This window comes from Nyctereutes procyonoides, unplaced genomic scaffold, assembly GCF_905146905.1.
Source record: "Nyctereutes procyonoides isolate TBG_1078 unplaced genomic scaffold, NYPRO_anot_genome, whole genome shotgun sequence".
NCBI classification, from domain to species: Eukaryota; Metazoa; Chordata; class Mammalia; order Carnivora; family Canidae; genus Nyctereutes; species Nyctereutes procyonoides.
This window is the reverse complement of record NW_026575140.1, coordinates 74,523,051-74,547,553: the sequence shown is the minus strand read 5'-3', so window position 1 is coordinate 74,547,553 and position 24,503 is coordinate 74,523,051. Positions and strand designations below refer to the sequence as shown.

The following is a 24,503-nucleotide window of genomic DNA, read 5'->3' as shown; positions in this document are numbered from 1 at the left end:
TAGGCAGGTGAATCAGGCTGCACCCCAGCAAGCGAGAGGTGTCAGGGCTTACTCCACGGCCATGGCCACGGCCACCACCATGCATAGGAAGTCCTGGGAGCTGGGCCTGCTGCTTCTGTTGGGGCTGGGGTCCCAGGGCACCCTGCCCCCACCCTGTGACAGGTAGGAGTGGAGAAGTCGGAGGGAGGGGGCAGGGAGGAAGGCCAGGGCCAGGAGATTGAGATGAGCTCTCCAGCACTGGAGGTCAGCTCTTGGGAGAGAAGGGGAGGGAAGGAAATTAGCTTTCCTTGTGTGGCAGGCTCTGTGCTGGACACCAGGCACCAGACCTCCAGCGCTCGGGAAAGAGCAGGCAGCTGGCTGGCCAGTGTCCTCCCTCCCTCCGCCCCTCGCTCCAGCCTCCTCCTCAAACTCTGCAGGGCTCTCCTCTTAGGAAACTTTCTGCCAGTTTTCTGGCTTCTCCAGCCTGGAGGTGAGAGGCAGTATAAGGGCCTGAAAAGCGCTCCTGAGTTTCATCTCTAGGACCAAGAGCAAGCCAAACCTCTTTCAGAGCCATAGTTCCCATCTCCAAATGAGACAGATAAATGACCCTGTCCTGCCTCCGAGGCTTACAGGGCATCATCCCTTTCTCACTTAAATAGATTTCTTGAGCTCTCTTGGGCTGCAGGAGCGAACAAGATAAATGAAGTCCCTATCTTCATGGGCCTTACATAACTGGTAAGGAAAGTCCTGATAGAAGCATACCCAAAAGTAAAAGGAAGTGAGGGAGCCGCTCGGGGAGAGCAGAGGGTGTTTCAGAGAGGACGGCGAGGGAGGGTGTGTGTGTGGAGGAGACGTTTGAGCAGAACTGTGGAGGCAACTGTCTCTGTGCACATCTGGAAGACAGTCCAGGCAGGAAACTGCAATGCAAAGGCTCTGAGGTCATTATTCAAGGGAGGCTTCCGTGGCTGGGACAAAGGTAGGATCAGGCCAGGCAAGAGAGAAGGACCAGGGCTGGGGCGCCGGTGGTAGGACCAGAAAGGTGAGAAGGGGTTCAGTATGGGATATATTTTGAAGGTGGAGCTGATAGGACTTGCTGATGGTTGTGGAATATAAAGGGGAAAGGATTACCTGGAGTGATTCATAGATTTGGTTCTGAGCAATTGTAATAAGGATTTCAGAGAGGCTGTGTGATCAAGAGTTTTGTCAAGCATGAGGTTGGTTGCCAAAAGTATAGAAAAACTGTGTCTGGGGTCTGTAAGACCACTGCAGCTCCAGTGACTTAGTACTTCCCAGATAGTTACATCCGTGGTGATGTTTATTCCAGTGAAGGATAGTGGTTAAAATCAGGAATGGTAAAAGGCTCATAGGGCAGAGTCCAGGAGAGAAGAAACACAAGTTCCATTCATCTGTATGAATAGCACTTAATTTTTCTTTCTTTTTTTTAAGATTTTATTTATTTATTTTTGAGAGAGAGAGAGAGAGAGAGAGAGAGGCAGAGACACAGGCAGAGGGAGAAGCAGGCTCCCTGTGGCGAGCCTGATATGGGACTCGATCCCAGGACCCTGGGATCACGCCCTGAGCCAAAGGCAGATGCTCAACCACTGAGCCACCCGGGCATCCCTAATTTTTTCAGCAACGTATGTGACAATATGCATGAAAGATGGCCAACCAGGAAGCTTACCTGAGCCTCACACTCAGGGTTTCACTGGGGCTCAGTGACAGATGCGTGGAGCATCTGTATGCCCTATCTTACCTAAATCTCTAGGTCTTCAAGTCAGAGTGATATTGGGTGGCCCTCAGTCCCTAGCATACATCACATTAGTAGCATAAAATATCTGGCATGGCCCAAGGCCCCAGATAAAGCTTTGTCTGGCAGGGCTCCAGCAGATTAGTGCTTATAGCTCAGGAGCTGGGCCCACACCAGACTCTCTCTAAAATGTGTAGGGTTGGAACACACTAAGTCAATCCTTTATGGCACAAGTCTCTTGTTATATAATGAAGCATTTTGTCTGGTTTTCATCCTGGGCTCCTGGGACATAATCTCTAAGCTCTTGGAATTTCCCAAGTGATAGAGTTTTGGGTATCCGTGGTGGCACTGATAGTTTATATTAATGGGGTGACTTGTGGGAGCCCCTACATGATCATGCTGATAGGATGTCTCAGGATGGGCAAGGCCATACCAGAAAGACTGTGTGAGTAGAGGATTGATGCCTTGGGCCACAGCATGCCAACCCGACCTCCTGACTTCTGGGGCAGAGAGAGCTGAAGACAGCTCAGTCACATGGCCAGTGATTCAACCAACCGTGTGAATGAGACCCCAGTACCAAAACTCTTCACACCAAAACTCAGGGGAGCATCCTGTCTGGTGAGCACTTTGACATACCAGGAAGGTGATGTATCCTGATTCTTTGGGAAGAAGATACGGAAACTTTGCATTCGGGACTGTCCCAAACCTCCTCCTATGTGTGTCTTTGGCTGGTCCTCATTTGTATCCTTATAATAAGCTATAATCGTTAAGTATAGTGCTTTCCTGGGTTATGGGAGTCTGCACATGATTGAACCTGATGGGTTGATTGCAACCTCCAAATTTATAGCCAATTGGTCAGAAATGGGTGTAGCTTGGGGACCAGGGAACTGGCAGTGCTAGCTGGAGTGAGGCCTGTCTTGTTGTGGACTGTGCCCATGGCCTGAGCTAATTGGTACCAAGATTGGATTATAGTATTGCAGATGATGTCAGAAAATGTGTGATTTGCTAGAATGACCTTGATTGGCTGGAACTTGTGGCTCAGGGAAAGCAAGATGAAAGAACAATGGATGAACATGCTTTGGTTCCTGGATGGCTGTAGGGTCGCCCATGGTTTGGAACAGCAGCTATGTTGTGATCGGTTCCTGGAGGTGAAAGTTATCAATGGAATTTGGAGATGACGGATCCAACTCCCAGAGTGTTGGCTCACTAGGTGCTTAAGAAAATAAAAAATAATAAGAAAAAATTTAAAAACGCAATCCCTGGGTTATTATTATCCTATAATAGCAAACATGGAAGCGAGAGATGGGCCAAACTTCAACTCTGGCCAGTCCAAACCTCAGCCTCTCATCTCAGGGCTCCTGCCTAAGGAATGTGAGGGGGAGGATCCCACTTCTGCCTGGCCTGAGGTGCAGCCACAGCCTCAGAGCTGTTTGCAAAGGGAAAAAAATGAATCTAAAACAACAATAATGAAGCAAGCTAGACTGATTTGCAAGAGAACAGAATAGATGGGGAGGGAGCCAATGGACATCCCAGCAGGGTGGAATCTTTAAATAGTTATTGAGAAATGGGGTGAATAAAGCAGCTGTGGGTAGAAATGTTAATGCAGCACTTCTTCGAAGTTGAGTGGACCAATGGGAGACCTGGAGGCCCCCAAGATGCAAGGGACCTAAACAAATCTGTTTTAATCACCCTACTTTGAAGGAAATAGGAAAAAACTTTGCAAGGCAAAGATGATAATGAGAAACCTGACCTCCCACCTCCTGAAGCAATGGCCCTGCAATTTAATCAAAATTAAGATTGATGAAAAGGTGAGGGTCCCCTAGGTTTGTCTCCTGCTGGGGAGACAAAGTGTTACACATATGAGCAGGCAAAATGGTCAGAGGGTAGAGAAGATTCTGGACTCTGTGCCCTAGGGTCCCATGCACTATCTACCAAAAGCACCAGTGAAGTCATGAAAGGGGCTACAGTCAGACTGATAGGACATAAAAACGCAAGAGTTGGTGGGATTAAGGTGAATGTTGGGATGGAAATTGGAATGTTTAGACAGACTATATGTCAAGGGGTTGTTTCTCCTTCTGCTGAATGCTTTTGAGGAGTGGTTATCACGTCTGGCCTGGGGTGGCACCTACCCTACCTAGTACTGTAAAACCCAAACTGTCATGGTTAGGAACACCAGGGTCAAAGGGAATGAGGTGAAAGCTTATTTGGTGTTTGAACACTTTTCACGTGAAGTGATTGCCTCTGTTTTGCTGGATGCGTTACAGGGGCGGATGTTGTGTCGAGAGAGGAATGTTTCCAGTGTCTAGTATTATAAAACAAAAGGCATGTAAATCTACCCATCATGCTATTGCTTCTTGTATGGATAGGACATTCCAACAGGCACCAGTAAGATTGCCTGAGGTCACCCAGATCACATCCTTCCGTGGAGCCTAGAGGGCACCTTGGGGCCCCTCCCAGCACGCCTGCCAGACTTTGGACTAGAAAAATGTCCATTTAAGAAGCAATTACTAGCTTGTTATCAGGCATTAATTGAGACTGCCCCTCTGAAGGACAGATAATTTTTTTTTTTTAAGATTTTATTTATTTGGGGCAGCCCAGGTGGCTCAGCAGTTTAGCGCCGACGTCAGCCCAGGGTGTGGTCCTGGAGAGAGACCCGGGATCAAGTCCCATGTCAGACTCCCTGCATGGAGCCTGCTTCTCCCTCTGCCTATGTCTCTGCCTCTCTCCCTCCCTGTCTCTCATGAATAAATAAATAAAAGCTTTTTTTTTAAAAAAAAGATTTTATTTATTTGACAGAGAGCAAGTGAGAGAGCACAAGCAGAGGAGCAGCAGAGGGAAAGGGAGAAGCAGACTCCCCGCTGAGCAGGGAGCCCCATGTGGGGCTCCATCTCAGGACCCTGGGATTATAACCTGAGTCAGAGGCAGATGCCCAACCAACTGAGCCACTCAGGCGCTCCAACATAAGATAATCTTAAAGCCTAAAACACCCAGAGTATCTTGGGTAATGTTGGAGAAACGATCTAAGAGGAAGAACAGTGCCTGGAAGAGTTCCATAATGCAGGGGACATGGTCTATGCAGGGGCATGCTGCTGGGGGAACGTAGAACTAACCCCATACGTTTCCTCTAGAACTGACTTTGGAACCAAGTGAGGAGTGCTGGATTCTACTGCCACTTGGATAGTGCCCTATAGACAGCTCTTGGTTCATGGATAGTCCTTCCTCTTTTTTTTTTTTTTTCCATTTGTTCATGAGAGACAGAGAGAGAAAGAGGCAGAGACACAGGCAGAGGGAGAAGCAGGTTCCTTGCAGGGAGTCCGATGTGGGACTTGATCCCAGGACCCCGGGATCACGCCCTGGGCTGAAGGCGGCACTAAACCACTGAGCCACCCAGGCATCCCTGGATGGTCCTTCCAAGGTGAACAGACAGCCAGGAAGCCTGTCACCCTGACCAAAGATGATAAAACCAGGGGCGCCTGGGTAGCTCAGTTGGTTAAGCATTCAACTCTTGATTTTGGCTGACGTCATGATCTCAGGGTCATGAGATCCAGCTCCATGTCGGGCTCCATGCTGAGTGTGGAGTCTGCTTCTTCCTTTCCCTCCATTCATTTGCTCTTTATCTCTCGCAAATAAATAATTAAGATCTTTAAAAAAAAAAAACAGATAAGCTTGGTGGGCTGAACTGCATACTATTTGTCACTGTGCTTCTACCTACTTTTATTGGCCACCATCCTGGCCATATGGTCAGGCGGAAGGGCCATGGAAAGTGGCCCACAGCAACAATGCCTGTGCATGGCACCGGCCTATGGAAGTCCCTGGAAATTTAAGGGGTTCGTTAAAATAGAACACATTGATGCCTATGAGAAGGACCCCCTTCTCAGACTGGAAAATAATTAGGGCCAGCAAGTGGGAATCCCCGTGTGTTCACATGAGGTGGCCACTCATATTCACAAACCAATGGGACGAGAGGTTACAGCCATGCAGAGGTGGGCTGAATCTGGATATACAACACTTGCCACCTCTGAGGCACAAAATGCCAGTAAGAGCTGTCCTGTCAACAAAGGAAATGGGCTACAGGGCAGTTTCCCTGGTGAGGCTGGCCAGTGAGATTGATGCTGGCAGGAAGAGACACTCGGTGCCAGGTGTAGCAGTACATGCCCAAAATACCATAAAAGGACCAGATCAGAAAATACGGCGCCAATTTGGACACTGAGTTACATTTTCCAGACCAGGGAATACTTTCATCCTCCGATTAATGGTACAATAGAAAGCTGGAATAGACCATTTTTAAAAAAGATTTTATTTATTTATTCATTAGAGACACACAGAGGCAGAGACATAGGCAGAGGGAGAAGCAGGCTCCTTGCCAGGAGCCTGATGTGGCACTCGATCCCCAGCCCCGGGATCATTCCCTAAGACGAAGGCAGATGCTCAACCGCGGAGCCACCCAGACATCCCTGGAATGGACAAATAAAACACTGGTTGTCTGAAGCGGGGAGATGCAGGCATGAAGGGCTGGCTGGCACAACTTCACAGGTGTGTGTGGGGGTCCCAGTGGATAGATTCCTCTGCTTTTCTGGGGGAATCTAGGCGAGAAGAGGTAGACAGGAGGCTGGTATGGCCATGAAATTCTTCCCACATGGGAGGAAGACAATGATATGACCATTATTTTCTCTCTTCCCCACGTCACTTCAACCTTCTTTTCTCTACCCGATGCAGAAGGGCCAGGCCCAAGGCAGCAGCTACACGTGTCAGAAGCAGGGATGGTTCCTAGGTAAGAAAATGTAACTCTACCCTTAAACTGCTATGTCCGGATTCCTAAGGGCCTGATGCAGTGCATTGCACCTTCACCCCATCTGGCTAAATGGGAGCGTCACTGGAAGCGGCTGTATTTGGGCCTCACTCAGGCCTATGGGTAGGAAGTAAACCCATGTGACACCATGTGAGTGGGAGGGGACCATGGGGGGCACCTGCCAGACTAGCACTGCTGCCCACAATCTGGGCCAGCAGCCGGACCCCCAATGTCCTTTCCAAAGGTAGAAAAGTTTGGATATAAATGAAGAGAAGGAGAAACAGGAGCTGAAGGTAAAGAAATGAGTAGTGGAGGAAATCCACTGTTACAGTAACACTTTAAAAGAGGCTCAGAGCAAGAAGTGATGCGGCCTCATGGTTCAGCTACACCTGACGCCTGAAAGGGTGAACACATGTATTGCCGAGACCACTCCTGCTTTGGAACCTGACGAGAGAAAGCGGAAGCCTGCAAACCTGAGTTGGCCTTGTTAGGAGACATTCTCATCATATGATGTGATACTGGACTAGACTAATCATGATTGTATGAGAGTCTAGTAATGTGCCAACATCTTCTGACTCCTTTTCCAGCTCACATCTACCATGGTGTGATACTGGTAAAACACCGGCCTTGTTGGTTAGATTATAATATTAATATTGACGGTCAAATGTATTGGGAAACTTAGTTAAAAGCTTCCTATCCCTACCCTAGCTCTGAATGTTTGGTATATTCTTGTGGATACTATTGCTTTATCTGTTATATAAATGCTAGAGGAAATGTAGATGCTCAAGGGATGAATGTTTTGCTAAAAGGGACCGTTTGCCACAGATCAGGGGTAACCTGTTGTATAACAAAGAACATGTCAGTCCTTTGACCCAGTTTCCTGGAATGTAACCTCTGAGCTCTTGAAACTTCCCAAGTGATAGGAGAGCCTTGGGCCTTCGGGTAGGCTCTGCTAGTTTACGTTAATGAGGTGACTCATGGTGAGTCCTTAGCGGGTCATACGAATGAGACGTCTCAGGATAGGACCACTCTGTGCCTGAAAGACTGGCCGTGTGATTAGAGGGTTGGTGTTTGGGCCACGTGATATCAGCCCAACCTCCAGGGAGGAGAAGATAGCTGAAGATTGAGTTCAATCACATGGCCAATGATTCAATCAATCATACCCATGCAGTGGAACTCTGATTTAAAAAAAAACTCTGCACACCAAGGCTCAGTGAAGTGTCCTATTTGGTGAACACATCAAAGTCCTAGGAGGGTGACAGACATGTCCGGATTTCACCCGGGTCCCGGGAAGACAAAGAAGCTCTATGTTCAGGACCCTCTCAGACCTCACCCTATATGTCTTGTGGAAATGAACTGAGTGCAAGGGCAGTTTTATTAGAGACTCTGCTCTTAAGCCTACAGAGTCTACACTAACTTGGGGGTGGTTAGCATCAGAACTTGTCAGTCCACCAGCCCACTGGCTTTGGCCTGGGCTCTCTTTCAGCAAAATCATCATATTCAAGCATCTGCATTGAGTATAGTAATTATGTAATAGATGGATCAGTATATCAGTCTGATTAGGCCCAACCATTGGAGGAGCCAGAGCAGACCAGGGACAGATTGAAACATCTACTCAAATAACTAGCCTACAAAGCCTTTACATACATTTTTGTATATTTACACTGATTTGATTATTCACTTCCTTCCTTCATTCTTTTTTATTTTTTTTATTTTTTTTTAAGATTTTATTTATTTATTCATAGAGACAGAGAGAGAGGCAGAGGGAGAAGCAGGCTCCATGCAGAGAGCCTGATGTGGGACTCGATCCCAGGTCCCCAAGATCACACCCCAGGCTGCAGGCGGCGCCAAACCACTACGCCACCGGGGCTGCCCCCTTCATTCTTTTTTTAAAGATTTTATTTATTTCGAGAGAGTGAGAGAGAGCATGCAAATGAGCGGGGGAGGGACAAACAGAAAGGGAGAGAGAGAGAATCTCCATGGTGTGGAGCCTGATGGGTTGATCCCAGGACCCTGAGATCATGATCTCAGCTGAAATCAAGAGTCGGACGCTCAACCATCTGAGCCATCCAGGCACCCCCACTGTTTGTATCTTAATGATAAACTTGTGCAGAACTACATAGCACAGAAATTAGCTAAATCCACTTCTTCCTTGGGCCAGTCGTTTCCCATTGCTGTTTCATTCTGAGGAGGCTTTAACTCCCTCTCCAAACATATTCAAGCATCAATATCATAATTATCATATGGATTATTTACATAAGGTGGTTGAAGCATACTGATAATACCAGTACTATAGCATATCCTGGTGTGGTCATAGTACAATGGGGTTCCATTACAGAACAAACTGCAAGAGTTACATAGGTACTCCAGGGCCTTCTCTGGATTCAAGCCTTGCCCTTATACCGAATATTATTATGGACAGGCATCATTAGCCATGATCTTATTATTTATTATAGCAAATTATTATTTGTTATTTCTGGGTTCTGAGTCAGTTGGAGGCGAAGGTGGTCACCCTGTCTCAGTTTACAGGCTGGCACTGAGACTGGTCTCCATCATATGCTGTTACACGGCAGGGCAGGCCTCCTTCCTAGGGCAGGACACAGGTGGTATTCAGAATAGTTTCTATCCCTGCTAACTGTATGACAGGGCATGTCTTCTTCTGCTCTATTCCTGGAGCAAGGGCAGTCAGAGCGCATTGGGGTAAAGTACAAATGTCCAGAGAACTAGATTTGCAGGACTAGAAGATTCCCATAAGCATGGCTCTTGAGCCTCAGTAGCCAGTATAGAAGGCCATTGCCTCATGGCTACTCCGGCTTCAATCCACATTAACAGTCGGGAGGCTCTGTGGGGTGAGGGTGCAGGCCCCCTCCTGGTGCTGGATCCTGGCATTTTCCAGCGTTTTCTGTTGCCATGGCCTGACCTGTTTCACCAAAGCCTCATTGTCTATCCAGCCTGACTCCAGGTCTTTGCTTTCGTTTTGGACAGAACTTCTAATCTGCTTATTCTAGCTAATATTTTTGCCTCTGAATGCCTCTCCTCATTAAAAGTAAATTCAGTTTGTTCCATAATGGGGGACCTATCTCCCCTAAACCCTTTCCAAGCTTGGTGCAGAGCCTGACACAGGGCTGGATCTCACAACTGTGAGATCATGACCTGAGCCAAAATCAAGAGTCGGACACTTAACCAACTCAGCCACCCAGGTACGCCCCCCACCCCCAGATTTTTCATGTCTCACAGTCCAGTGTTGTTTAATCTACCATGTATGTTGTTGCCATTAGATACTAAGAGCCTGAGTGCAGCTTGGAGACACGTTTGGTACCAGAAATGGTGGGTCCCCCATATGAGGATGAAATGAGTGATAGTCATGCGTAGATGCAATTTATTTTGAGTATGCCGTAAGGCACTCCATGGCCTTCCTCATCTCAGGATGAGGCTTTTCCCCAGAGGGATTTGGATGTACTATATGATACCTACAAGATACCTATATGATACCTATATGATACCCACAAGAAATCCATGTTTCCCCTTCTGTTTAGTAGTATTCTATTCACAAAAACAAGGGTGATCTGCATTTGTGCATATAGCACATGGCACATGCTGCTATGTTTTGTCCATTAAAATCAGGGGATTTTATTTTTATTTTTATTTTTTTATTTTTATTATTTTTTAAGATTTTATTTATTTATTCACGATAGACATAGAGAAAGAAGCAGAGATACATGCCGGGAGCCTGACACGGGACTCAATTCCGGGACTCCAGGATCACACCCTGGGCCAAAGGCAGGCGCCAAACCACTGAGCCACCCAGGGATCCCCGGGAGATTTTTTTTGGTGTGGAGCCCAGCACAGGGCTTGAACTCATGACCCTAAGATCAAAACCGGAGCTGAAATCAAGAGTCAGATGCTTGGTCTACCTGGGTGGCTCAGTTGGCTAAGCATCTAACTCTTGATTTCAACTCAGGTCATGATCTCAGGGTCAGGAGATTGAGCCCTGCATCAGGCTCCACACACCACACAGAATCTCCTTGATATTCTTTCTCTCTCTCTCTCCACCCCTCCCTGTGCACACTCACTCTCTCCCTTTATCTCTGAATTAAAAAAAAAAAAAAGATGCTAGATGCTCAGCTGACTGAGCCACCCAGACACCCCCCATATAAGCAGCCTTTCTAAGTATTTGATTTTCAAAGTTTATAGTTACACAGCAATCTGCCAAGAGTTATAAACTACCCAGTGAGAGTAGTTCCAGGAAGTTCCTTCCCAAATGATACCTTTGTAGTAGGTGTAGTCTAAAAATTTGATGTCGAAAGACACTGGCCAGTCACTAGGGTCGCCTTTGGTCAACAGCGCAGTTCAGCATCATATCCTCAGCCGGAATGTCTCCCAGAGCCATGCCAGTCGTGTTCGCAGGCTTCCATTCAACGTCAGCAGGCTCCAAAGGCAGGGTGAGCATGGCAGGCACAGGGCATGCCCATGCATTTCAGGCATCCGCTATGATTGTGCTAAGGACCATGGTAACCTCTTGCTCTCCCCAGGCACCCGTGGCACGCTCAATTACCCATTTTCATTGAACACCCACTTATTCATCTCTTTGCCTTCAGCTGCATTTCCTCCTCTCCGTTTGGCATTGATTTTTCACTCCACCTTTCCCCCTTTGGAAGGGACGTCAGCTTCAGCCACCCACCCATCCAGATCTCCAGCAGCACAGCCAGCCTTGCGAGTGTCGCCCCTAGTCCTCGTGCGTCCATATAGGATAGAGTTATGCAGCCCGGAACAAGTGGCTGTTCCCCGCTCCCCCAGGCCGGTAGAGCTGAGTTCACTGTTAGCACAGGGCGGGCACAACCCACCCCATTAGGCCCTTGGGAATTCTGGCACAAGGATTTGAAAAGAGAACTACAGTCTTGCTTGGGGATCATTCATGCTTCTGGCACCGCAGTGGCAGTCGGGTCCTTGGAGGCTAAAGGTAAGTTGAGATGCAGTGGGAAGGAATTGTATAGTCCTGCCACCAGCCTCTCTTCCTGTCCCCCAGAAAAGTAGCCGAATCTATCCAGTAGATAGCCTCCTTTGGCCACCATCCCATGTTCAGTGTGAGCACCTACTTGTGACATTGTGTAATCTGCCCTTCAAGCTTTTCTCTCTCCCTGTTTCAGAGAACAGGTGTTTATTTTTTTAATTTTTTTAAAGATTTTTTTAAAGATTAATTTATTTATTCATGAGAGACACAGAGAGAAAGAGAGGCAGAGACACAGGTAGAGGGAGAAGCAGGCTCCACGCAGGAAGCCCGACATGGGACTCGATCCCAGGTCTCCAGAATCAGGCCCTGGGCTGAAGGCAGACTCCCCGCTGACTGGGGAGCCTGATGTGGGCTCGATCCCAGGACCCTGGGATCATGACCTGGCTGAAGGCAGATGCTTCACTGACTGAGCCGCCCAGGTCCCCCCCAGACAACAAATGTTTCAGTTGCCTGTTCTGGTTGTGTATCAAGCCAGCGCTCTGAGGGTGACACGCAGCACACTGTGTCCATTTGGTGTGATATCTCTTAGCTGGGGTGGGAACTACGGGCTGACCAGATCGGCACAGTATCTTCTGTTCCGATACAGTATTGTAAGCATCTTTGTCTACAATGAAGTAAGCAAAGCTACTTTAATGGGCCCCTTGAATTTCCAGAGTGATTTCCTGAGGCTCATGCCCCATGTGGGCATCTCCTTTCCCAGCCCAGGTTTTCCCTGCCCGAGAGTCAATAAAAACCCCAACACAGGGGTGCTTGCGGGGCTCAGTGGGTTAAGTGTTAAATTCTTGATCTTGGCTCAGGTCCTGATCTCAGGGTCATCGGTTCAAGCCCTCTGTTGGGCTCCATGCTGGGCATGGAATCTATTTAAAACAGAATCAACATAGGAGCTTTTTGCTTTCGATTTTCCATCGCTGCAAGGGAAAGAGCATGCAGTGTAGCCCCCTGAGCTGATTTGTTCTTGCAGAGATTCCCAGTTGCTCAGAGTGCAGTGGCCTTGCAGACGAGATACAGTCCGTCTGCCTCGCACTGCCATCAGTAGCAAAGCAGCTTTCTTTTGGTCACGGAGAGCTGCCACAGCGGCTCCTCGGGTGCTTCCCGCAGACCTGCAGAGGGTGGGGGGAAGAAGGCCACCTGCCCATGTGGTCCCCACATAGCACCGTCCCGTGTAAACCCTTACCATGTACTAAGGAACTCTTGGGGGAACTGCCTTCTTTACCAGAGTGTTTCTCTGACATCACCCAGGACACCATTCAGGATTATCTGCTGTTCTCCAGTCACAGAAGTGGTTTCCATAAACACCCAATAGCAGGCTAGTGATGGTCTCCACAGTGATTTGTATCATACACCGCATTCGAGAATTTTCTGGGCCAAGGGCTCAGCAATTGCCCCTGGGTGTAACTTACAGGATTTCGCCTTAAGCCCTCCGGTCATGTTCACAGGGGCCAGGCTGGCCGAGGCTGTACAGAGTTGGCCTCACCCCTCCTAACGTGTCACCAATTAAAGGGCTCTTGTCCTTTGTCCATTGGGTCTCCCACACAGTTTCCAGTTACCAACCAGTGTGGGCTCAGGCACTTGTTCAGGTCCTTTACTGCAGGGGGCGCTCCTCGTTTCTCTCCGCTGGGTAGGTCACCACCACCCACAAACCCCTCCCACACCTGGGCACACACATGCACGGGCACACTCACGCACGGACCCAGTCCGGGCCAGCAATGTGCCCAGGCTCCAGCCTTCCTACTCCCCTCCCCGGCACCGCCTGCAGCCAGATTTACTGCCACGGGGAGCTCCTGCACCAAGTTCAGATGGCCAAGCTCTACCAGGATGACAAGCAATTTGTGGACATGCCGCTGAACTCGGCTCCAGGTGAGGCACCCGGGGGGCACCCGACCTCCTGAACCTTCTACACCAAAGATGACAGAGGGCAAGAGCAGGCAGAGAGGGAGCCTCTCCATCAGGGAGGGGCTCCTGGGATCCAATTGATCTGTCCTTGCCCCCGTACCCCAGACCAGGTTCTGCAGCGCTTCCGCGAGCTGGCCGCCACCCACAACCAGAGCATCCCCCAGAGCAGCTGCGAGCCTTCATCCAGGAGCACTTCCAGGCCGGGGGGCAGGAGCTGCAGCCCTGGACTCCTGAGGACTGGAAAGACAGGTACCACCTAGACAGAAAAACAGGAGGGGGCCCTTCAGATAGGCCTGCCTCCCTCAACCCCATGGGGTCCGTGTTCTCCCAGCCCCCAGTTCCTACAGAAGATCTTGGACCCCAAGCTGCGAGCCTGGGGAGGGCAGCTACACGAGCTCTGGAAGAGACTGGGAAAGAAGGTATCAACATCCTGGGCCTTAGCCGGGGGATGGAGTAAGGAGGGACAGGGGGATGCCAGTTTGGGGCCCACGTTGTCCTTAGAGCACAGACTGGGACCCCACCATCGGGTCCTTGAATGGAGCTCTCTAGAAAGAATTTCTGGAGAGGGAGACATGAACATCTACTTCTAACTTCTCATTTCCTCCTGAAGCCCTCACTGTCCTCCACCCCAGGCAAACCTAGTCTGTCTGCCTCCTCCAGGTTGCCCAGCTAGGCTCACTCTTCCTGAGGAAATCAGGTCAGGCCCGTGCTCTGGAACAGTTGTCGTTGCTGAATGTGGCTTGTGGTCAGCACAGTCTGTTAGACGCTTCTCTCCTTTGAGGCTCAGGGACGGCAGTGGTTTGCCCAAGGCTGCACAGCATCTGTCCTCCCAGAGGATGGGGGCCCTGGGTCTCTGGGGCCTGGCTTGGCGGTGGCAGCAGAGATGGGGAAGGGCAGTGGAGGACATGGTCTCCCTACCTAGTCCTAATGATAGCCACTGCTTGGTGAGCACCTGCCAGTGCCAGGCTGAGTTAGCAGGGACCCCAAAGGCCAGCATGGGGGGCCGAGCAGACCAGGCTCCCAGGGACTCAGGCCTTGGCCAAAGCCACACGGCTGACCCGCCCCAGAGCCAGCACCCATGCCCCGGCTGCCTGGCTCCAGAGCCCAGAGCTGCCAGGGCCTCCACGGCCCGGCCTCCTCCAGCCTCGACACCGTGGGGGCCACGGGCGCCCTGTGCCCTCTCCCCTGACCACAGGTGAAGCCCGAGGTCCTCAGCCACCCGGAGCAGTTCTCTCTCATCTACGCAGCACACCCCTTCATCGTGCCTGGGGGGCGCTTCACCGAATTCTACTACTGGTGAGGGGCCAGGGCTGCAGGGGGAGCCCAGGGCAGGAGGCCGTCCTGAGCAGGGGGGGCACCCTGACTGGCCCCGGGGCTGCAGGGCGGGGGTGGCAGGGGGCGGCTGAGCTGTCCCTTTCCTCAGGGACTCCTACTGGGTGATGGAGGGGCTGCTCCTCTCCGAGATGCCCCAGACGGTGAAGGGCATGCTGCAGAACTTCCTGGAGCTGGTGCGAATGTAAGAGGAGGCGGGCACCCCAAGGCTGGGGGCAGAGGAGCCGGGGCCACGGGCGTGGCCCTGGGTGGGCCTTGGCCTCGGCCGCGGGGCAGAGGCACCCAGCAGGCCCCCTTGTTGGCAGCTATGGCCACGTCCCGAACGGGGCCCGCGTGTACTACCTGCAGCGGAGCCAGCCCCCGCTCCTGACCCTCATGATGGACCGCTACGTGAGCCACACCAACGACACGGCCTTCCTCCGGTGGGCGCCCCGTCCCCCCGCCGCCCCGCACACCCCCTACCCAGGACCTCCCAGGGCAGGCCTCAGGGCGCGGGCCTGGGCTGAGGTGGGGCCTGGCTCCTGTCCCAGGGACAGCATCGGGACCCTGGCCTTGGAATTGGACTTCTGGACGCAGAACAGGACCGTCTCTGTGAGCTCGGGGGGGAAGAGCTACGTCCTGAATCACTACGCCGTCCCTTATGGGGGACCCAGGTAAGGAGCTGCCTGCCAGCCTCTCAGGCTCCTGCTGTTCACCTGGTTTGAGGGCCAGGGACGGACCCCGGCTCTCAGAGGCTGATGCTGAAAGCCCTGGGCGATCCAGGACCCACGAAGGGCGATCCAAGGGCAGGTGAGGCAGCAGGGCTCAGTCTCCAGCTTGGGCTCAGAGCCTCCAAGCACTGGGACGCCCACTTTCCTCTTCCAGGCCAGAGTCCTACAGCAAAGATGCCGAGCTGGCAAACACGTTGCCGGAAGGTGAGCAGCAACAAGGGCAGGGATCGGGGTGGGGCTGGGGCCTGGTGTGGTGTGTCAGGCCCTGGGCCCCCTCCCCGGCTGCCTTGTCCTCACAGGGGACCGGGAGACCCTGTGGGCTGAGCTCAAGGCTGGAGCTGAGTCTGGCTGGGACTTCTCTTCACGGTGGCTCGTTGGAGGCCCAAACCCCAAATTGCTCAGCAGCACCCGGACCAGCAAATTCGTGCCTGTTGACCTCAATGCCTTCCTGTGCCAGGCAGAGGAGCTGATGAGCAACTTCTATTCCAGCCTGGGTGAGCGCACCAGCGGGAGGAGGGAGCAGGGGGTGCTCGTCCAGCTTGGGTCCTGCCTCAGCCTCAGCCCGTGGGGGAAGGGCCTCCAGCCTCCCAGCCTGCTCAGTACCTCACCCCTAGGGCAGGAGTACAAAGGAAGCCCACTCTCTCCTCTCCCTCCCTTTCTGACTGGGAGGGACTTCTTGGGTCTGAGAGGACGACACCTGAGTCCACACATTCAAACTCCCTCCATTCTCTCTCCCTAAACAATTGCCCTTGGACTTGTCAGAGCTGGGGGGATACACGTGGCCAGTGCCCTCCTAGGACTGACCTGGGAACTGGCCACAGCAGCAACTGGGAGCCCTATGGGGCCACGTGCTCAGGAAATTCTAAGTCCTAGAGGCCAGAAATGTGGGTTCCAAGTACACATGTCCCCTTGGTGTCAGGACTTCTAGCCCTTGGGGAGGACAACAGGAGGAGGCCACAGTAGACTTCTCTTGAAGGCATGGGACCCAAGCTCAGCCACCCTGGTTGGTTGCTCAGCCTAAAGACAGTGTCACCTCAGGGAACAGCGTCCAAGCCACAAAGTACAGAAATATGTGGCAACAGCGCTTGGCTGCCATGAAGGCCATCCTGTGGGATGAGGAGAAAGGTGCCTGGTTTGACTATGACCTTGAGAACAGAAAGAAGAACCTAGAGTTTTACCCATCCAACCTCACTCCTCTCTGGTCTGGCTGTTTCTCTGACCCAAACGTCGTGGACAAGGTTCTGAAATATCTGGAGGTGAGGGGGGCAGCAGGGCAGACTGGTACACTGCGGGCAGGACCACCTGCTCTCTCCCTGATTCTGAGCTAGTGACCTCCGGCAAGGGGAAGCCACCCCCTCCTGCTCCACCCCTCGGTCTGAGCCTGCGTGTCCCACTGGAGCCACCAGGGGGCAGCTGCGAGCCAAGAAAAAGCCCAAGAAGGGGGACACCTGGCTTTAGGGGGGCCCAGCCAGCCTCTTGGCTCATCTAGACCCCATCCAGTCATAAGAATGTCTGGAACCTTTCAGGACAGCCAGATCTTGACCTACCAGTACGGGATCCCGACCTCTCTCCAGAACACAGGCCAGCAGTGGGACTTCCCCAACGCCTGGGCCCCCCTGCAGGACCTGGTCATCAGAGGTAGGGAGGCAGGGATGGGGCATAGCCCAGGGCCTTACCCCTTGCACCTTGCTGACCCCTTGGGTCAGCCTCCTGGTGCTGGGGAGGTGTGAACAAAAGCCGTGGGGGCCTTTCTCTGGCTTTTCTGTTCTCTGGTTTCCCACCCGGCAGACATTTGTGTCCACCCTCACCTGTCAGGGGACCCAGCCCTCCTTCCTCCCTCTAAACTCAGGCTCTGGGTGAGGAACACATTGGCTTTTCACGGGGTTCACGGGGTTCACGAGGGAGGTCTTAGGGCCCGGGCCTCTTTCTCTCTCCTTGGAGAGAGGAAGGCTCAGGCCTCAGCTGCCCCTGGGATGCGGACTCAGGAGACTCAGGGTCCTGCCTGGGGTGGGGTCCAGGTCTGGCCAAGTCTCCCTCACCTCGGGCCCAGGAAGTGGCTTTCCAGCTGGCTCAGAACTGGGTCCGAACCAACTTTGAGGTCTACTCCAGAGACTCGGCCATGTATGAGAAGGTGAGCTGCTCCTGAGCCCAAACCCTGCTGGGGCTCCTCCCCCTGGGGAGCAGGGGTAGGGGAGTGGGGGGCGGGGATCGCCAGGCTTTGCAAAGCCCAGGGACAGTGGTGACGCCCGGTGGTCATTCTCAGGCACTGCAGGGGTGGGAGCTGCAGGCCAGAGCCCCTTCTCCCAAAGAGGCTCACATGTGTTGCTCCCCCTGGAGGGCTGGGATGGGGAGCCTGGGGGCCTTGCCGACCTTATAGCCTGTCCTCCTGTTCCCAGTATGACATCAGCAATGGTGGTCAGCCAGGTGGTGGAGGGGAGTACGAGGTTCAGGTGAGTGGCCCACACCCTACAGGGGACTTTGTCCCCACAGCAGGCCATGACCCCCTCCAACCCCCATCTGGGCCTCTGATTCCTCCCATTATGTGGGTCCACTGGGAGGCGGCCAACTGGAGCTCCTTTGTACCCCTGGGGCTAGGCAGTTCCAGGGCATGTGGGTGGGGATCTCACAGCCCCTGAAGGACCCCACTGGCTCTGTCTCTCCAGGAGGGCTTTGGCTGGACCAATGGAGTGGTCCTGATGCTCCTGGAGCGCTATGGTGACCGGCTGAGCTCGGGCAGCCAGACAGTTTTCCTGCAGCCCCACTGCCTCGTGGCTGCCCTTCTGCTCAGCCTCCTGCTCGGCCCCCTGCCACAGTGATGGGACTCCTTGTCCCGTGGGCCTCATTAAACTTCTGTGTGATTCCCTACCTTCTCCTGCCTCTTCATCCTCCATCTTCCACCCCCAGCCAGTCCTGGGGAGAGTCCCAGAAGTCATGGGTTAAGACACGTGTCCCTCCTGGAACATTAATAAGGAGGAAATCCTGTTCTGTGGGGACACAGCCCCATACCCCATGCAACCTGGCTTCCCAAACACGTACTCCAAATGCTTTATTGTTCAGTTGAGATGTTTACAAATACTGAAAGTCACCCAGCCTGGGGCCCAGCAGCCACGGCCCAGTGGTGGGCAGGGAGGTGGGCTTAGTGTTAAGGCGTGAAGGGCCAAGGCCAGGCAGCTGGTGGCCTGGTCCTCTGCTCTCCATTTCTGTCACCCTTCTGATGCTGAAGGGAGGGCAGCCACACCTCAGGATCCTCTCCCTCTGCTGCCTCCTCTCCTGCTCGGGTTCTCCCTGGAGTGTCTGAGCAGCCCTCCAACCCTGTTAGAAACCCAGCCTGTACAGAACCCGTGTAGCCGCCATTCCCATCAGCTCCCCTCCTCTTCCAGTCTCTGGATGTAGGAGCTTCGTCCCTTCTGGCTCTAAGCAAGGCACGAGTGGAAGGGAGAGGGCTGGGCTGGGGGGCCACAGGCTGTGCATCGGGGTCTGGAGACACAGGTGGAGGGCGAAGAGGGGGTGTCTGGTCCCTTCCCCCGCTCCCAGCGTGAGATGCACAAGGTCCTGGGCTGGAGAGATGGCAGGACATACCCTCAGGTGGGCCCACAGTAGAAGCATGGGCGGAGCCACAGAGCCCAGGCAATGAGTATGTAACCATGGCGGTGAAGCAGTCACTATGGAGATCAGAGTTTGGGGTCTGCAAAAAGGGGGTGGGGCTGGGACCTCAAGGATGACACCTGAGGTCTCTGGCCCTTGGACAAAGTAATAAAATGCAGGAGAGCAGGGTGGAGCAGGGTTTGACAAGTGCACCGCCTGAGCTGGTTCCCCACTCTGGATGTGGCTCTCCTCAGCCCCCGAGGCCCCTGCAAAGGGGGGCTGAGGCAGGAGGGGATCTTTGGCAGATTCTGGTACCATAATTTGTCCTTTGCAAAAGAGAACACAGGCTGGGGAGTGCAGGGCCCGGTCAGAGCTCGAGGCCCCCTCTGCACCGGCTCCTCAGCCCGGGCAGGCCTGGGCTAGGACCCCGAAGGGTTATTGCAAATTCTGAGTTCCCAGGAGCCTCCCCACTTTTTATCCATTGGCCGGTACATTAGGGGCCCGAGCTCCTTACAGAAGAGCACGCAGTCTGGTACAGGAGCCCCGGCAGCGCTCCGCCCTCCTAGGGCCCGGGGAGCGCTCCCACGTGGCCTAGGGCCCAGGGTGCAGCTGTCTCTGGGGGCAGCAGGTGGGCTGGCCCCAGGGTCCGGGAGGCCCGCCGACCACAGTCAGTTCATGAACTGAGTGTAGCCCTCCGCTCCCGTGACGATGACGTCCATCCAGATGCGCATGGCCTCTGCAGACGGGGCCACCATGTAATACAGCCGGTCGTGGGTCTTCACACAGAAGGTGAGGGCTGGGTTCGGGCTCTGCCCAGGGCGAGAGGAAGGGCTGAGACGGGGCTCACCTCTGACGCTCCATCTGCCCTTTCCCTCCCCGTCTCCAGGGTGCCCCGGCGCTCGGTGCTCGAGCCTGAGTCCCAGACAGGCCTCAAACCTGGTCCCCACCAGGGGGCCCCAGGCGGAGTGTTCCCCTCCTCACACCCAAGGCATCCTGGGACCTTGTCAGGGCCATACCCCGCCCCGGGGGGCCCTGTCGTGGGGCACCCCACCCTCCACCCCAGGCAAAAGATTATCAGAGAATGAGACACAAAGGGTTATTGCAGTGAGAACCAGAGCGTCCTCCGGTCACCAGAGGGGCAGATGGAGAAAGCTGCCAGTGGGATGCTGGGCCCAGGTCCCCAGAGGAGCAGAGGTCAGGGCTGCGGCGGCAGAGGCTTGGGGAGAGGCTGATTTCAGGAGGGCAGAGGGCCCGGGCCTCAAACATGTCCACTTTATCGGTCCCCTCTGCCCAAGCCCATCCCTGGAATCCCTTCCCCCACTCTTTGCCGTCCCTCTGCGCCGCCTGCCTCCCCACAGGGGCTCCCAGCAGCCCCCGCTGCTCCTCCCTCAGGCCCAGGGAAGGAGGCTGGGTCAGGGGAGAGTAGAGGGTCAGGGACCAGGAGAGGACAGGAGGCATGAATGTACAGTAGTTCTGGTTACAGGTAGGTTGGGGGAGGGTACCTCAGTCACCACAGAAAAGCTGAAAAACCTCTTCTGGGAAGGGGAGAGGGAGAGAGGAAGAGAGAGTTTACAAAGAGGCCAAGGAATGGGTCCAGGACTCGAGAAGACAGGCTGGAGGCTGTTGTTCCCAGAAGCCCGCTGGGTGCGCCCCCCTTCCCCCCTCAGCCCACCTCACCTTGGCTGCACTGCGCAGGTGATCGTAGTACACTTCCTCGATGGCCTGGAAGTAGATGACCCCCTTCAGCTTCGTCTCGTGCTTGTCTGCAGAGAAAACAGGGCCGGGCTGAGGAGGCCTGCCCTCCCGCCACTGCAGGAGCCTCCCCGTCTGGGAAATGGGGTGATTCCCAGGCTCCAAACAGGGCCCAATGTGGAGCCCTGAAGACAGGGTCAGTGCCCAGCCTTGCCCAGAGTCAGAGAAGGCGAATTAGAACTTCACTCCGGGGGATCCCTGGGTGGCGCAGCGGTTTGGCGCCTGCCTTTGGCCCAGGGCGCGATCCTGGAGACCCGGGATCGAGTCCCACATCGGGCTCCCTGCAAGGAGCCTGCTTCTCCCTCTGCTTGTGTCTCTGCCTCTCTCTCTTTCTCTCTATCATAAATAAATAAAATTAAAAAAAAAAAAAAAAGAACTTCACTCCGATACCACTTCTCACCGACCAAACAGCACACCCAAGGCATCCTGGGCAAGTCTGGGGAGAGGTGATCTAACAGGGCACAGGCGGCGTGTATACTGGTGAACCCTGAGGGCGGATGTGGCCGCGTCCACCCGAACGAGAAAGGCATTTGCCCTTGGAGCCAATGATTACACTTATGACCAACGTTTACCTCAGACATAACAAATTTACGTGGTTCTTCACCACAACAGTATTTATAGTCTGGAAACAAACCATGCGTCCATCAAGTAGAGCCTGGTTAATAAATTAGAGTTTAGCCCATGATGCGATACTACACCTCTGTTAAACGATACAGAAATATCTCACGGGGTGGGGTGAGAAAGAAAAGAAACCTACACAGATTCAGAAATACACCTTCCAAATGAATCAGATATATTTCCTATAGAAAGACCTGACCTATTAGCTGTACAACAAGGAGTGTCTCATATGCCATTTTTTTTGTGTAAGTAAAGGGGTGAGTAAAGGGGTCTGCATTTCTTTATGTTCTAAAGAAACTACAAGGATACACAAGAGATTAATAAAAACGGTTATCTGTTGTGAGGAGGGGCATAATCCTCAATTTAAACCCTTTCACGTGTTTTGATTTTTGAACCGTACGAGTGCATGTACCTATTCAAGTCTAAGAGTGAAAAACAGAAGGCAGAATGTAGCATCTGGAGGCCGAGAGGACAGGAAGGAGCGGGCCAACGGCTGAGGTGACTGTGCCAGGGGGGAGCGACAGGGCGCTGCCAAGGGGAAGCGCGGGGCCCGGGCCATCCCGTCGCGTGGCAGACCCTGCCCAAACCCACAGGCAAAAGGCCACAGAGTCACTAGGCTCAGGTGGTGATGGTGGACAGCCTGCCCCTTGCGGCGCACCCTCCCCCCGCGCCTGTCATTGTAGGCCTGGGTCCCGACCAGGAGCTCTGCTGCAGCCTCCTCCAGTGCCCGCCCCCCTGCCCCTTCGACTCCTCTTCCCTAAGGACCAGGGACTGAGTGAATCGAACCCTGCTGCCTCAGCCTGCCAGCCTCGCTGCTGTTTCCTTCACGGGGACCCTGCCACCATCTTGGCTTGGCAAAGGCTATTGAGGGGCCGCTGCCACCCCGTCCCTCCAGGCTGGTCTCACATCCTTCCCCTGCACCAACTCAGTTCTATCTGGCCAGGTGGAGCTTCTCACAGGTGCTTAACCCTACACCCTGTCTACACTGGAGTGGTCTCCAGCCCATTCCCTTGGCAAACTCCTAGGTGGGCTTCAAGACCCACTAGGAATGTCAACACTGTGGTGCCCGCTGGCGCTCTCTTACGCTCCCACAACACGGATGTTCCTCTACTGCACTTACCCTGCTGAATCTGAACCCTCCTTTACACGTGTCCTAGGTCTCCCTCCTCCAACAACTATGTGCCTAGCACACAGTAGGGGCACAGTGTTGAATAAATGAGTCCTAGGCCCTGGAATCACCAGCAATCTGAGCTCCTTCCCATAGGAACCTACCATCTAGCGGGGAAGAAAGTGCAGACATATGGGTATTTATTAGCTCTGCGACCGTGGGCATGGCTGGGAACATGACAAGAGCATCTAGACGTCACAGGTGGCCAAGGGTGTTAGGTGGGAGCACACAAAGTGTCCAGCATGGCATCTGGCACCTTATGTGGCCTCTGTTACATCATATGCCCTTGGGCTGATGTCACACGGCAGACAGCCCCTGTGTAACACTGTGTAACACAAGGGTTATATATAGCAGCAGGCAGGACTCATTCCCAGTAAGGTGGGGCCAGGGCAGGAGTCACAGAGGTCATATCTGATCTGGACCCTGCAGAATAGAGGAGCTCCACCAAGTCAGTGGGAGGAGGTTCCAGGATCGGGAGATGGCAAGTTCAAGGCAAGAGCGGGCACGTCACACCCAGGACCCAGATCAGGCCCCAGGCCCATCTTCCTCTGACTCTTCCCTCTTGGGACAAGGACACAGCCCCACCCTGGCCCCTAGGCCTGGCCATCCCTCCAGTGGTGGTCTGTTCCCACCTCTTCCTTCACTGGCAACAGTATCGGCTCCAGCTCCACTTCCTTACCACCCACCTCGCCTCATCTTGTGCAATCAGGCTCCTGCCCAGCTCCAATCCCTGAATGGAAGGGCTTTTGGGTCCACATTATTTTCGGCCTTTCTGCAGTGGCCCTCATCACTGGCGACACTCCATGTCTCCAAATGTCTGCTCCTTTGGCTGGCTTCCCTCCCCGCTTCTGCCCCTCATCTGAATGGGATCTTCCTTCATTTCACAGACATTAAGGAAGGTCAGGAAAGCCAAGCGCCAGCCCAGCCCCTGGCCTGTGGCCTCGGGCCTCCCGCCCCCTCCCCCTCTGCCAGACCTTCCCCTTCCTCCTTCCCCTGGGTACAGCCCTTTGCCTCTTCTCTGCTCTGAGGTCCAACCGCCCAGGTTCAGTTTTAGCTCTGCCGCTTGGCAGCTGTGGGTCCTTCGGGAATTTACTTAACCTCTCTGAACCTCTGACCTCTGTTCCTAGTCCATAAAATGGGTATCAAACAGTGCTTCCCGCACAAGATGATGATGAAAGGTAAACGGGATGATGCATTTGCGGTGCTTAGCACAGCACTGGGTCCATGCAGTGCTAAGTATGATCGGCTATTGCTAGGACTCCAGCACACTCAACTTAAACCCTGACATTTCTCCTAAACTCAGATGTCTCAGAGGTACTTCAACCTCAACATGCCTAAAATGGAGCTCCTCTCCCTAGGCCTGTTTCTCTCAAATCCCCACAAAGTCCCAGCCCAGCCCAGGTGGAAACGTGGGGACACATGCACCTCTGCCTCTCCTGCCTCCCCTTCCCAGGGCCCAGGCAATCAGGGAAGGCTTCTTGGAGGAGGTGGCACTTGGTTAGGGACCAGAAGTTAGAAGAGACGCAGGTACTCCGGGCCTGGGTGTCGCTGGCACCAGACACTCAAGCCCTCTCCTTCCAGCCTCTGAACAGGATTGCTCTTCGTGGCTTTACAGTTGGGTGGGGCTGGGTGACTGGCTGAGAAGAGACAGGGCATTTAATGCTAATGTGAGGTGCAATTAGGCTTCTCTTTACACTCTGCCACTGTGGCCAGCCATACTCTAAAAATGCATGCTCTCAACAGGAACACTGATACGGAGGGGAGCAGAGCCCCCCTGCCCAACCCACAATGTACAAGGACGTGTATCAGGTAAGAAAGGAAACTGTGGTTTCGAGGCACGAGGATCTCAGGACTGCTTGTTCCCCCACTCACCCCAGCCTCTCCCAACTTGCGTGCCACACAGCCTCCTACATCTCAAG

The 24,503-nt window shown here is 53.5% G+C and overlaps 2 protein-coding genes across 14 annotated transcripts in view; one reads left to right on the top strand and one right to left on the bottom strand.

The window, feature by feature from the left end:
- On the top strand, positions 1-18,414 carry TREH (trehalase). Its single transcript, XM_055304641.1, is given in 16 exon segments — positions 1-162; positions 13,283-13,383; positions 13,525-13,578; positions 13,581-13,668; positions 13,751-13,838; positions 14,615-14,715; positions 14,843-14,935; positions 15,057-15,173; positions 15,282-15,404; positions 15,616-15,665; positions 15,761-15,955; positions 16,500-16,717; positions 16,988-17,099; positions 17,480-17,592; positions 17,858-17,911; positions 18,125-18,414. Coding segments are annotated over 16 exon segments (1,761 nt in total). The 5' UTR covers positions 1-61; the 3' UTR covers positions 18,278-18,414.
- A 76-nt stretch (positions 18,415-18,490) lies between these two features.
- Positions 18,491-24,503, bottom strand: part of PHLDB1 (pleckstrin homology like domain family B member 1) — a 46,477-nt gene continuing 40,464 nt past the window's right edge. For 10 of the 13 annotated variants that reach the window (XM_055304633.1, XM_055304631.1, XM_055304634.1 and 7 more), the window contains 3 exons: positions 20,724-20,809; positions 20,549-20,581; positions 18,491-19,855 (listed from right to left, as the gene is read on the bottom strand). In XM_055304633.1, the coding sequence (XP_055160608.1) occupies positions 19,715-19,855; positions 20,549-20,581; positions 20,724-20,809 (260 nt within the window). In that variant the 3' untranslated portion in view covers positions 18,491-19,714. The remainder of the gene's footprint in view (positions 19,856-20,548; positions 20,582-20,723; positions 20,810-24,503) is intronic. The other 3 variants (XM_055304629.1, XM_055304638.1, XM_055304640.1) reach the window with 1 other exon arrangement.